Below are 15,334 nucleotides of genomic sequence, written 5' to 3'. Positions count from 1 at the left end.
TTTTTTTTATTATTGGTCTTCCCCATGATTGTGTAACCTACTGAACCAGACTGAGAGACAATTTATAGGCTCAGGAAACTTTTACAGGTGTTCTGACAACATCAGTCTACAACAGGGTTTCTCAACCAGGGTTCCGTGGAACACTAGGGTTCCTACTGAGGTTGCTAGGGGTTCCTTGGGAAATGGGAAATTTCTGCCTCTCAGATAAGTTCCCAATGACACCATTGTTTCTTTTAGCTATCTGTAAGGGGGTAATTCTTCCCAATGATGACAAGAGTAAGGAGCATTCTTCCCATTGACTGTCACGCAAATTGTCATGAGTTGTAGAATTGTAATTGTTAGCAGGGATTCCCCGAGACCAGAAATTTATTTCAAGGGTTTCTCTGTGTTGAAAAGATTGAGAAAGGCTGGTCTACAATATTGAACTTTTTCAGAATATTCTAATTTTGAGATACTGAATTTAGGGCTTTCACTAGCTGTAAGCTATAATCATCAAAATTAAAATAAATAAATGCTTGAAATATATCACTCTGTGTGTAACAAATCTATATAGAATATATGAGTTTCATTTTTTGAATTGAATTACTGAAATAAATAAACTTTTTGATGATATTCTAATTTTATGAGATGCACCTGTAGATAGATACATTAATCCAAGCTGGACCAATTTACCTATATAAAATCATCCATACCTGGAATTCTTCTTCAAACACTAAACCTCTATAAAATAAAAATAAAAAAAATAAAAAAAAACATTTGTACGGTGCAAGCTTAAAAATTGATGTGCCCTTTGTTTTGGCACACTTATCACTTTTGTAATTTGTTCTATTTGTGTTGATTTAACTTTCAATATTATTTAATAATATCTCAATATATATTTTTTAAGGATTTAGGAATACAATCCAGTAAAGAAATCCAGTACAAAAATGATTGTGACAAGCAGGATTAATTTCAGTGTGACAATAGTTAAAACATTATTGATAGCTAAAGTGGCTCAGGAAATGAATATAAAAGCGGGTCTCCAGAATCCCACTTCCTTCATATAAGGCATTGTAGTTGTCACTACAAAGTTTGCATCTGCAGTGTCACAATTAACAAATTATATACAATCTAAAATAAGGAAGAAAAGAGACAGAAGTAATAGAGAGTCAGAAAAAAGAAGGGGGATGTTGGCTAGTTTTCTGTGGGTTATAAATAAAGATATTTTCTGCCTCATCAGAGTTATGGAAACTGAAGCCTTTTTCCACAATCAGGCTAAAGTTAATTTAGTAAATAAGAGAATAAAAAATATTAATCTTTGAGTTGCACGTGGCTCCTTCAAAAGAGCAAACCATGAGGACTGTGGTACTGAGACTCACTCCAGTAACCATTCCCAGTAAGGCAAAGACTCTATTCCAGAATCCCTTAATTCTAGAGCATAGTGCTTTGAAGATGACATCTCCTGAAACAAAGGGTTGAGGAGTTCAGAGTTTCGAGAGGCAATATAGGACCAGATACCATCTGGTGAGGACTTTTACGTTCACTTCAATCACGATTACATTTAAAATGCCCTTAAAGTGGTTGTAAACCCACTTTGTTGACATTTACCTATAGGTAAGCCTATATTAAAGCTTACCTATAGGTGCTATAAATATCTCCTAAACTTGCACTGTTTAGGAGATTTTTACAGTGAATGCAGCCGATGACGTCATCGGCGCATGTGCTCTGAAGGAGCGGCCACCCGTCCTGTTCCTTCAGAGGCCAGTGTCAAGAACGGCGGCTCCCGCGCGCATGCCAATCAGATGGCTGGAGGACGCGATCCAGGAAGCAGGACGACCGAACATTTCGGCCATCCTGTCGGCACTGCGGGGGCTTCGTTTTTAGGTAAGTACTTCATAATGAGCTAGTATGCGATGCATACTAACTCATTATGCCTTTGTCTTTTCACATTTTTTTTCAGCCTGTTTACTTCTTCTTTAAAGGATAGTTGAAAGAAATTATTCCAAAACTCTGTCTCCTTTTCTGATGCCAGATCAGTGTTCCACTCTATTTGTGCTGATTTTATATTCAAGCCTTTTTAATATTCACAATCTGTACGTCTGGTTTTAACCATAGGAAAAAGTGGATTCCGATACGTGTTTTCATTACAAGCACTTGCTGGCCACAGCGTTTGACATGTTCCTGGGAGGAGCAGAGACCACATCAGTTACAACGAGTTTTGGAGTTTTGTACTTTATAAAGTATCCAGAGATACAAGGTAATCTTTGCCATCTATATAAATATCCAACAGTAAAAGTATTTACAGGACATCACTATTACTGGGGATCGCTTAATTTTAGCTCTTCCTCCCAGAGTGCATCTTATGCTTATCCTCAGTGTGTCTTAGCTTGGGGAAATCTGGGATTTCAGTCATCCATCATCATAATTCCGAATATTTTCCTGTTAACCGTAGATAAACTTCATGAGGAGATTGATCAGGTCATTGGTCGAACAAGGGACCCAAGGGTGGAAGATAGGAACCAGATGCCGTACATGAATGCTATTATACATGAGGTTCAAAGACTTAGTGATGTATTACCTTTGGGATGTATTAGATCAGCCGTGGACAATGTGACCCTCCGTGGATATCACCTCCCCAAGGTAGAAGCTCTTAGGATTATTGTATGTGACAGCTATTCTATTATTGCAATAATCCATTCAAATAATTACATTTTTGTTTTCATGATGCCAGATCAATGACAGATGAGCGCTGTTTGGTTGATAGATTATTGTACTTTAATCAGTAATTTCAATGTTGAATTGACATAATGGTTAGCCAGTAGCAAAGCAAGGCAGTTCATTCACAACTTATCACTGAGCCACAGATGGTCAAGGCCATGGTACATTTGTTTAATACTAATCTGTGTGAAACTCAAATAGACAGGACGAAGGTTAGTGATAATGTTCAAAATGATGCGAATGCATTTTAGTTTACTAAAACTGGATCTATGAGAGTTTCATTTCGATTGTTATAGGCTATGACACCTTAAAAATTGAAAAACCACATACAAACACGTTTTTTTTTTTATAAATCTCTATCATAAATGCCTCTCCTGGCCTATCAGCAGTAATGTAATCTGACTGAGCCGTACATGTGCAGCTCAGACCACATTTCCAGCACCCCCTCTATGCCGTGATGAAGTGACTCCCATGTGTATGCAGAGGGAGCCTGGAAAGAAGACCAGGTGAAAATGGATGCACCCAGCACCAACTGGTGTGATGACTGTGCAGCACTGTAGGGCTGACTTGACAGGTAAATCTGCCATAAAGTGCTAATATAGGGTGCATACTAGCACATTATGGCATTAACCTCCTGGGGGCCCCATTAAAATAAAAAATTGCAGGGCGGTATTAGCCACTTTTGTCGTTCCAGCTGGACGTCATATGATGTGCTCCCAGAACATGCCTCACACACTGACCTGTGGGCGCGCTTTGGCGCAATCTTTCACCAGCTGTGTCCACCAGACACGCAATTGCGCGGTCGTGCGAGGCTGTACCCAAATAAAATTTATGTCCTTTTTTCCCACAAATAGAGCTTTCTTTTGGTGGTATTTGATCACCTGTGCGATTTTTATTTTTTGCGCTATAAACAAAAAAAGAGCAACAATTCTGAAAAAAAAAACAATATTTTTCACATTCTGCTATATGACATTCTCAAAAAATAAATGTAAAAATCAAATTTTTTTTAACATTTTACGCCAATTTGCTTTCTGCTACATATTTTTGGTAAAAAAATAATTGCAATAAGCGTATTTTGATTGGTTTGCGCAAAATTTATCACGTCTACTAACTACGGGAAAGATTTATGTCATTTTTATTGTTTTTTTGTTTATTTTTACTAGTAATGGCGGCGATCTGCGATTTTTTTTGCGGGACTGCAACATTCCAGCAGACAGATTGGATCCCCAACTGACATTTTTGACACTTTTGGGGGTATCAGTGACATTGCTACAGTGAATAGTGCTAAAAATATGCACTATTACTGTAATAATGACACTGGCAGGGAAGGGGATAACCCTGTGGGTGATCAAGGGGTTAAATGTGAACCTAGGGGAGTGATTTTAACTGTGGGGGGGGGGGCGTGGCTTCTGAAATGACCATAGAGACAAGTGATCCTATATAGAAGGATCACATGGGCTCTATGGCCATTCCAGGGAGAAGAACAGCCGACCATCCTTCTCTCTCAGCGGGGGGCGATCGCGGGTGTCAGGCGGCATTGGAGCCGCCTGACACACGCATCAACTTCCCCACTGACGATCGGGGGCGGGAGCACGCTGCCGACGGCGCGCCTTAGCCCCCTAGCTGCCAACAGGCGAGCAATATATCCATACGTTGTTTTGCCAGTACGAGCCACTCTGCCACCGTATATATATATATATATATATATATATATATATATATATATATATATAGTAAGCGGTCGACAAGTGGTTAAAGTGAAGGTAAACTGGTACTAAACAGGCACTCCTCAACGGAAGTATAGTCCGAGATGTCCTAAGAAAAAGCTCTCCCAAATGAAGCTAAAGAGAGTCTCTATGTCCAAGAGGATACTACTCACTGTGTCCCAAATACTGTGTTGTCATCTGCAGTTTCAGTCAGTTTCTGTACTTGGTTTGCCTTTGTCCTGGATCCTTAGATGAGCTTTCTGCAAATATTCAGGAGGCTAAGCCAACGATCCCCCAGCCAAAGCAAAAGCTGCAAGTAGTCCGCCAGGGCCACAGCTTACTCCCCCAGGAACAAGAGATCTCTGTTCTGGGCCCCAGCTTATTTATACCCTTCTCAGCCCCCTGCTGGTCACTTCCTCCAATGACCAGGGATTGGCTGAAGAGACCCTAATATGCAAGCCAGGGTCTAAGTACTTCCACCCACTATATCCTATAACTTAGTGGGATGCAGGGAATAGTAACTGAGCCTGCACCATCAGAACCCAGAACAGACACTATTAGGCGTTTATTGCTTTCCCTGGCTACAGGAGGCCAAAAACTAGATTTAACACTACAGCCTATGGAGGCGCCACATAGGAATTGGTAAGCTGCAATATAATAAAGGTTTGCTTTTGGGTTTAATAATGCCTTTCTTTACTGAGCATGCCCTAATAAGTTACCTCATTCTTTCTGGTTGAACCTGACATTTTGAAAAACAAAGGTACAATCTACATTAAGATCCTAAATGTAGTCACTCTCTAGATTGGGGATCTCCAAACTTTCTAAGCAAAGCGCCAGTTTACTGTCCTTCAGGCTTTAGGGGGGTCGGACTGTGTCCAGTAGGAGTAGAAAATACCATGGCATCAGTGCCCCATCATTGGTTTTATTGGGAGGACTAGTGCCCCATCGTTGGTATCAAATGGAAGAATACAGTCCCATTGATGGGGTCAGCAAAGGGAAAAGTACCCCATCATTGGTGTCAGTTGGTGGAATGGTGCCCCAAGGGCCAGATAAGGGCGAAGATTGGGCCACAGTTTGGAGACCACTGCTCTAGAGCTCACCTTAGATACACCAGCCAATTGGCTATATTCCGTATTCTAAATACCAATACTACATTCTACTGAACTGCTGCTTTGAGATCCAGACAGCTCTGGGTCACAGTATCTGAACATTTTAGGATGTATTTGTGTTGTTGGAGCCTAGTAGGGCTTATGCTACCTCTGTTCTTTGCTTGCTTCATGGAATTATGGCTTAAGTTGCCAGATGGGTGATTTCCCTCTGGACAAGCCCATTAAATGGGCCACAGCCAGTAGAAAGAATCGGCATTGTGATGGTGCCATGCTTGACTCCTTTTCATTCTCTGCTTCCCACTTCTTCCTCTACACGGCTCTGGCCACTGAATTCAAAGGGAGACATGCAGTACATACAGATTTGAGCCTGAGGTATTGGCGGTTGAAAAGAGAAACAATGATGCATGCTCTTGCTTTCTATGCAAGCTTATCAATGTGTGTGCACTATGCAGGTTGTATGCATGAGCTTTTGTTTTTGTGAATGAAGCTTATCCCTCACAAGGTCCACTCACTTTATCTAGCCTGGCACACATTAACTCAGATCTCTTTTACAGGGTACAGACATTCTACCGGTGCTGACCACTGTTTTGCATGACCCATCACAGTTTGAAACTCCCGGAAAATTTAATGTCAATCACTTTTTGGATGAGAATGGGAAATTTAAGAAAAATAATGGTTTCATGCCATTTGCTGCAGGTATGCATGATTTGTTTTACTATTTTTCTATACTCGGTGTATTTATTAAGCAGAAAATGTCCCTTTTACAAACATTCACTGGTGGAAAATCAATTACTTCCATTTAAAACATGGACCTGAATGGTTCTCCACCAAAGGATGTTTGTGAAAGTCACATTTTCTGCTTTAAAAAAGGACCCCTACGATTTATGAAGAGCATTACTTTTAGGGTTTGGCTTGGAGATAACCTTCCTTGGCGTGGTATTATAAACATGCTTCTAAGTAAGGGGGGGGAGGATAAGCCAGGGGTGTTACTATAGGGGGCAGAGTGGTGGCAATTGTGACTCGGCCCTATGCTCCAGGGTGGCTCCCTTGTTCACCTTGATAGGAGGGGTGCCATATAGAGGAACAGTGCCCGCCATTTTCCTCCTGCAGCCGTTGAAAGCCTGCTTCTCCACTTCTTGCTTCTGCAGGAAAACGGAGGGCATTATGCCACCCCTGCTGCTCTTCCTATCCAGGTTACTTGTCTCCTGCTGCCCCTGGACCCCTGTATACTCCCCTGGTCCCCCCCTCCCACTTAAGCACTCCCGGCTTCCCCCCCCTCTAGTCTCCCACCTCTAGTCTCCCACCAGCTGCTAGGGGTAATGTGTCCGGATGGAGAGTGCAGAATGAGGCCAGTAAATATGCAATTTACAATCCCCTTCTTTTACTTAATGTTGTTTACTATGCTTCAGTTTGTGAATGAACAGGAAGCTCTGCACAGAGATATTCCTGTCCATTTATTATGTGCAGCTGAAACTGCAGAGATGGAGATTGAGGGCTGCATCCTCAATTTGATTTCTCTGTCTCAAGGGTAAAATATCAGAGGTCTGTTTAGACCAGTGTTTCTCAACCGCGGTTCCACAAGAAGTTCCAAGTGGTTCAGTGGCGATCTACCTGTCAATCAGACAGCTGACAGGTAGATCAGGTCTCAGACAACACATGCAGTGTAGCGGCTGTAATAAGTCCTCTCTCAAAGCACGCTGTTCCTCCTGATATTTTACCAAAGCCCCCCAACAGAGCTCCTAAAAATTGTAAAAAATTATAAAAAAAAAATGATTAAATTAAAAAATTATATAAATTAAGTCCTAGTGTTCCGCCACTGTGGGGGTGACCCAAAACAGTAGGAAGGGGTCTGCTGCAGATCATGTGAAAGGGTCTCGTTGGGAGACCATAATAAACGGCCCCATGACTAGAGTAAAGGGCATCAGGATCAGTGGGAAGTTCCTGTTTTTTGAAGGGCAGGGCCCCTGGCTCAGAGGGAAGGGCCAAGGCATCGGGGACCACTCTTTCCACCCCCCACCCCCGACTAATCACTGAGTTAGTTTAAAAAAAAAAACTTTTCTAAATGCCCAAAATACCTAAATGTACTGAGTACCTAAATGTACTGTACTGAGTCTTCAATCTACAGAGTGCAGAATAAAATAGTTCTTTATTGAAAACTCCAATAATTCAGGCGTAATACTGAATACTGAATGCCCCAAGTTCTCTTACATTTTCTTTAGCATGTACATTTGGAATTTCTGCTCTTTTTTCATGTACTTTAATATGTAAATTGTCATTGCTTCAGGAAAGAGATTATGCATTGGAGAAAGCTTGGTACGCATGGAGCTTTTCCTCTTCTTCACCACCCTTCTACAAAAATTCACACTTAAGTCTGCCTTGGACCCCAACAATCTTGACATCACTCCAACAGAGACTGGTTTAGAAAACATCCCACCAAACTACAAGGTCATCTTTCTTCCCCGAGAGTAGGACTATGGGAGAGACGAGGAAAATTTGAGAATGCAAACTGTGATAGCCCAGCTATAAAATGTGTTTTACGATAAAGAAATAAATAAATAATTGACAGTATTAGGTGCTTACCATACAGTATATGTTAAAGTTAGGCTCTTTTTGCTTGTAGGAATTATTTTGCAGAAATATATTATTAGAACAAGTTGTTCGCTCTTCTTCCAGGTCTTGATGTGCAATGTTTAAACATAGTTTGTCTCCACACTCTGCATCCAGAGTGTAGGTTGTGGTAAAGCTGATTAGTTATTCCAAAATAACAGAAATAAATGTCTCTTGTTATTGTTACATGTGTTATTTGTTCAAAAAGCCTGGCCATAGGTTATTCATTTTTTTTTTTTCGTTCAGCCACAAGTGAAGTTGATAGAGACGGGGACTCCCCATTGTCAGAATGCACTGATGAGCAGCTGAAGTCGATTGACTGTAGCCGCTGATCAAAAAAAAAAAAATCCAACATTCCTGCTCATCAGAAGTCGATCTATCTTTTGACTTCTTTCAAAGGTGGATGGCCATGCATGGATCGAAATTCGGCCAGTCCCCACTGAACCAGTCAAACCTCAATCCATCTATGACCAAGTTTAAGTGTATGTGTTAAATGCTAAATATTTATATTTTGGGATGCCTTATGTGGCAACTGCCCGTGATTTAAAGTGGTTGTATACTTTAGACATGAAATATGAATAAAGCATTATCCCTCTATAGTGTGTTCTCAGTCCAGAGCACGAGCCCTTGTTAACATTGGAGCGACTTGCCATGCGATTTGACAGGTCAAAGTGCAAGACAAGTCGCACCCTATTGCTGGCAATCACACTGTTCAAATCGATGCAATGCAGACTTCGTGTTGCAGCACCGATTTGAAAAAGTAGTTCCTGCACTATGTTTGGCGATTTCACGTGCGACTTGCATTGATATCTGTGCATAAAGCCGCACAGCTGTCTTCCAAGTTGCACCTGAAATCGCACTGACATGAAATAGTGTGATTTCAGATGAAGTTGCACAATTGCAAACCAGAAGTCAATGTGAACGAGGGCTAAGTGTCATTTTTGTCTGCTGCTTCGTTCCTCTGATATCTGCATGAATCACTTCTTACAAGTTTTACTAACACCAAGAGAAAAAAGCTGACATGGGGAGTGACCTCCAGCACACAGCCTGTGATTGACAGCCTCAGCTCTGTTCCTGTGTGAAGGGGGATGTGTCCCTTCCCTCCAATCAGCTCTCAGAGCTCTCCTCACTGAGATCTGCAGAGTGTAATTTCAGCTCTCTGCCCCTTGTTTTCTGACAGTTCAGGCAAGCTTTATAAATTCTGGACTTTGACCGGATATAGAGAAGAGAAGGCTTCAGAAAAACAGGTACAACTTGTACAGAAGGATTTGTTTTATCTCTGTGTATCACCAGAGGCCAGTCACATTACTGAGTATACAGTATCTCACAAAAGTGAGTGCACCCCTCACATTTTTGTAAATATTTTATTATATCTTTTCATGTGACAACTCTGAAGAAATGACACTTTGCTACAATGTAAAGTAGTGAGTGTACAGCTTGTATAACAGTGTAAATTTGCTGTCCCCTAAAAATAACTCAAGACACAGCCATTAACGTCTAAACCACTGGCAACAAAAGTGAGTTCACCCCTAAGTTAAAATGTCCAAATTGGGCCCAATTAGCCATTTTCCTTCCACTGTGTCACGTGACTCGTTAGTGTTACAAGGTCTCAGGTGTGAATGGGGAGCAGGTGTGTTAAATTTGGTGTTATCGCTCTCACTCTCTCATACTGGTCACTGGAAGTTCAACATGGCACCTCACGGCAAATAACTCTCTGAGGATCTGAAAAAAATAATTGTTGCTCTACATATAGATGGCCTAGGCTATAAGAAGATTGCCAAGACCCTGAAACTGAGCTGCAGCACAGTGGTCAAGACCATATAGCAGTTTAACAGGACAGGTTCCACTCAGAACAGGCCTCGCCATGGTCACCCAAAGAAGCTGAGTGCACATGCTCAGCGTCATACCCAGAGGTTGTTTTTGAAAAATAGATGTATGAGTGCTGCCATGCATTGCTGCAGAGGTTGAAGGGGTGGGGAGTCAGCCTGTCAGTGCTCAGTCCATACACCGCACACTGCATCAAATTGGTCTGCATGGCTGTCATCTCAGAAAGAAGCCCCTTCTAAAGATGATGCACAAGAAAGCCCACAGTTTGTTGAAGACAAGCAGACTAACATGCTTTACTGGAACCATGCCCTGTGGTCTGCTGAGACCAAGATAAACGTATATGGTTCAGATGGTGTCAAGCGTGTGTGGCGGCAATTAGGTGAGGAGTGCAAAGACAAGTGTGTCTTACCTACAATCAGTCATGGTGGTGGGAGTGTCATGGTCCCGAGCTGCATGAGTGCTGCCGGCACTGGGGAGTTACAGTTCATTGAGGGTACCCTGAAAGCCAACATGTACTGTGACATACTGAAGCAAAGCATGATCCTCTCTCCTCAGAAACAGGGCCGCCGGGCAGTATTCCAACATGATAACGACCCCAAACACATCTCCAAGATGACCACTGCCTTGCTAAAGAAGCTGAGGGTAAAGGTGATGGACTGGCCAAGCATGTCTCTGGACCTAAACCCTATTGAGCATCTGTGGGGCATCCTCAAATGGAAGGTGGAGGAGAAGCGCAAGGTCTCTAACATCCACCAGCTCCATGATGTCATCATGTAGGAGTGGAAGAGGACTCCAGTGGCAACCTGTGAAGCTCTGGTGAACTCCATGCCCAAGAGGGTTAAGGCAGTGCTGGAAAATAATGGTGGCCACACAAAATATTGACACTTTTGGCCCAATTTGGACATTTTCACTTAGGGGTGTACTCACTTTTGTTGCCAGAGGTTTAGACATTAATGGCTGTGTGTTGAGTTATTTTGAGGGAACAGCAAATTGACACTGTTATATAAGCTGTACACTCACTACTTAACATTGTAAAAAAGTGTCATTTCTTCAGTGTGTTCATATGAAAAGATATAATAAAATATTTACAAAAATGTGAGAGGTGTACTCACTTTTGTGAGATACTGTATGCAAGGGTTTAAAACCACTTTAAAGTGGTTCTAAAACAGAAGTTTTTTTATTTTTTTATCTTAATGCATTCTATTCTAAACTTTCACTGTTTAGGAGATATTTACATTGCATGCAGCCAATGATGTCATCGGCGCATACCCTCTGAAGGAACGGCCGCCCGTGCTGTTCCTTCAGAGCCCTTTGCCGTGAACGGCGGCTCCCGCGGGCATGCGCGGGAGTGACATCATCACGGCTCCAGACAATCAGATGGCCGAATGGTGCGAACCCGGAAATAAGACTGCTGAACATGTGAGCCCTGTTACCGGTGATCGAGTGGCACTGTGGGGGCTTCTTTCTAAGGTAAGTATTTCATAATGAGCTAGTATGCGATGCATACTAGCTCATTATGGCTTTATCTTTGCTGACGTCCATCATCCAATCATGTACAAACATATTCTCCCTGCACATTATTGAATAATCTCTATAAAGTAAAATTTCACCATTATAAAGTAAAATTTTGCCTTTAGTAAATCAACCCTTCTTGTGCTGCTTCTTCCTTTCTCAGTCTGCATTTTGTACTAAAATAGATTGCAAGAGTCTGATAGCAAGCCAAAATGTAGGTGCTTACATCACTTGCATTTAAAAATCATGTAAAAATAAATACAACACTTTCCAAATGTTTAATTTATATACAGGGCTCTTCTTCTCAGAGAATAGGTGCAGGTACCCGTTCCGAATCCTCCCTTGTCTCTGTCCCCTACCCAACTCTAAGCACCATCCCACCAAGTAGTTTGTATGGCATTGGTAAATGATAGCAAGAAAAATAGTAAAATGTTTCCCCTGCAGCCAGCAACAATATATCCTCTGACCAACAACTGCCCCCCCCCCCCCGCGCAACAGTAGACCCCCCCTTCCCCCAAGCAACAATAAACCCTCCACCCAACATCAATAGACCCTCCAGCAACCAGCACCAATGGACCCTCCAGCAGCCAGCACCAATAGGCCCTCCAGCAGCCAGCACCAATAGGCCCTCCAGCAGCCAGCATCTATAGACCCTCCAGCATCCAGCATCAATAGACCCTCCAGCAGTCAGCATCAATAAACCCTCCAGCAGCCAGCATCAATAGGCCCTCCAGCAGCCAGCACCAATAGACCCTCCAGCAGCCAGCACCAATAGGCCCTCCAGCAGCCAGCATCAATAGACCCTCCAGCAGCCAGCACCAATAGGCCCTCCAGCAGCCAGCATCAATAGACCCTCCAGCAGCCAGCATCAATAGACCCTCCAGCAGCCAGCATCAATAGACCCTCCAGCAGCCAGCATCAATAGACCCTCCATCATCCAGCATCAATAGACCCTCCAGCAGCCAGCATCAATAGACCCTCCAGCAGCCAGCATCAATAGGCCCTCCAGCAGCCAGCACCAATAGACCCTCCAACAGCCAGCATCAATAGACCCTCCAGCAGCCAGCACCAATAGACCTTCAGGCACATCTCAGCCCCCCATTACATACATTCAGTGCTGGAGGTGCCAAAGCTGTATTCCCCCACGTTTGTGCTGGGGAAAAAAAAGTCCTGTTTATAAATCTGCCTAGAAATTAGCTTTAAAGTAATTTTTGTATATAGCATACTTTAAGATAAGCTTGACAGTTAGTTGTCCTGTAGTTACCATGTGCTAACAATGAGCATGCTGAACAGCATAGAGAAGGACCAATCAGTCTGCTGATTCTCTTTTCACTGTTCTGTCACAGACTGGGATTGGCCAATACCTGCAAGTGCTACTTAACTGCAACAGAAAAAGTTCAGGTCTTCTGCCCTGCCAGACAGGGCTGTGTTGTGTGGCAGGGCAGTGTGAATCTCAGAACTGAATGGACATAAATACAAATCTTTTTGCAGCTTCCTTATACACAGTGCTGTGAAAAAATATTTGCCAACTACCTGATTTTTTCAAATTGTTTTGCATATTTGTCCCACTTTAGATTTTCAAACAAGTTTTAATATTGCAGCACTAAATACAACATAATAAGTGCTCAAATTAATGAACATAGACCATCAATAACATATAAAGTGCAATGTGCAAACAATATGTGCAAAAAAGTCCAAAATGAGTGCAAACGAAAACGGTGAAAGAGTTGATCCAAAACACACCAGCAAGTCCACCTCTGAATGGCTCAAAAAAAAAAAAAATGATGGTTTTGGAGTGGCCTAGTCAAAGTCCCGACTTAAATACGATTGAGATGCTGTGGGATGACCTTAAACAGGCCGTTCATGCTGGAAAACCCTCCAATGTGGCTGAATTAAAACAATTCTGCAAAGAAGTGAGGGCCAAAGTCCACCCACAGCGATGTGAAAGACCAGTTTTCACAAACGCTTGATTGCTGCCAAGGGTGGCACAACCAGGTATAAGGTTTAGGGGACAATTACTTTTTCACATAGGCTAGGCAGGTGTGGATAGCTTTTTTTCCCTTAACCACTTAAGCCCCGGAGGATTTGGCTGCTCAAAGACCAGGGCCTATTTTGCGATTCGGCACTGCGTGATTTTAACAGACAATTGCGCGGTCGTGCGCTGTACCCAAATTAAATTGACGTCCTTTTTTTCCCACAAACAGGGCTTTCTTTTGGTGGTATTTGATAACCTGTGCGATTTTTATTTTTTGCGTTATAAACAAAGAAAGAGCGTCAATTTTGAAAAAATAACAATATTTTTCACATTTTTTTATATAAAATTCCCCCCCCAAAAATGTAAAAATCTAAATTTTTTAACATTTTAGGCCAATTTGTTTTCTGCTACATATTTTTGGTAAAAAAAATTGCAATAAGCGTATTTTGATTGGTTTGCGCAAAAGCTATTGCGTTTACTAACTAAGGGAAAGATTTATGTCATTTTTTTAACTAGTAATGGCGGCGATCTGCGATTTTTTTTTGCGGGACTGCGACATTGCGGTGGACAGATTGGACCCCTGACTAACATTTTTGACACTTTTGGGGGTACCAGTGACATTACTACAGTAATCAGTGCTATAAATATGCACTGTTACTGTAAAAATTAAACTGGTTAGGGAAGGGGTTAATTTTATTGGAGAGGGAGGGGTTAATGTATGCCTGGTGCTTACTGACATGTGTGGGGGGAGGTGACTGAGTGACACAGGGACGGATCGCGGGTTCAGCTATGCTGAACCCTGCAATCTGTCACTGCCTGTCACTTAGGAGATCAAGGGGTTAAGTGTGTCCCTAGGGGCGTGATTCTAACTGTCAATGGGCGTGGCTTGTGATCTTGTGATGTAACCACAGAGAAATACGATCCTACATAGCAGGATTGTACAGTCTCTGCAGTTTCACCAAGGAGAATGACAGGCTGCTTTGTTTACATTAGCCACCTGCCTTTCTCCCTCTCCACCGGGAGATCACGAGTGACAGGCGGTTATCAGAGCCGCCGGTCACTCGCACGGGGATGTGAGGGAACGAGCAGGGGCGGGAGCGCGCCCCCGGCGGCACGCGTTTGCCCCATAGAGGCTCGTGGGCGAGCGACGTACCGGTACATCGCTTTGCCTTGGAGGGGCTGACCGCCGGAGTATATGTACTTGCGGCGGTCGGCAAGTGGTTAATAAATGAAATCATAGTTACAAAACTGCATTTTGGATTTACCTCGGTTATTTTTGTGTAATATTAAAATTTGTTTGACAAAATATGCAAAAAATTAAAAACTCAAGATGGGAGCAAATATATTTTCATTAGCGCTGAATGCATTTAGTTGCTGGTCTAGAGTTCAGTTATAAGGTTAATACAATAATAATTATTTATATTATATATATATATTAACACTATACTTTTCTTTCACAAGGGAAACTCCAGTCAAAAATGACATTTTTCCTATTAATTGTATGTTAAATATCTTTATCTTTGGTATTATTCATTTTCTGGCTAGCTGCTTGTGTAGCTTAGAAAGTCTTATCTAAACTGGACAAACAGCTTCTTCCTGTTCTTCACCGACAACGCTATTTCCTGTTATCTGAAGTTGCTAAGCTGTAGTTCATTTCCTGAAAAGGTTGTCGGTCTTTGGTACAAAGGAACATTTGTGAAAGTTTAGAAGGATACAGATCAATTTCTATTGCTCATTACATGCGATCAATGAGTTTTAGGCTTCGTTTCCACTATTAAGACTTGTCATGCGATTTTGGACACATTAACCATTTCTGGATGGGAAGATTTTCCTTTCCCCTTTAACCACTTTACCTCCGCTTACATGGAGGCTACTGCGGCAAAGTGCCGCGATCCCGTCCA

At 42.3% G+C, this 15,334-nt stretch overlaps 1 protein-coding gene across 1 annotated transcript in view; it reads left to right on the top strand.

Annotated features, from left to right (window-relative positions):
* Positions 1 to 8,008, top strand: part of LOC309560465 (cytochrome P450 2C23-like) — a 171,413-nt gene extending 163,405 nt beyond the window's left edge. Inside the window, exons 14-17 of the mRNA XM_082264098.1 lie at positions 2,095 to 2,236; positions 2,432 to 2,619; positions 6,067 to 6,208; positions 7,797 to 8,008. Coding sequence (XP_082120224.1) covers positions 2,095 to 2,236; positions 2,432 to 2,619; positions 6,067 to 6,208; positions 7,797 to 7,981 — 657 coding nt within the window. The 3' untranslated portion in view covers positions 7,982 to 8,008. The remainder of the gene's footprint in view (positions 1 to 2,094; positions 2,237 to 2,431; positions 2,620 to 6,066; positions 6,209 to 7,796) is intronic.
* Positions 8,009 to 15,334: the final 7,326 nt, after the last annotated feature.

This window comes from Pelophylax lessonae (assembly GCF_965119305.1).
Source record: "Pelophylax lessonae genome assembly, chromosome: 7".
Classification (NCBI taxonomy): domain Eukaryota; kingdom Metazoa; phylum Chordata; class Amphibia; order Anura; family Ranidae; genus Pelophylax; species Pelophylax lessonae.
This window is presented reverse-complemented; position numbering and strand designations above follow the sequence as displayed.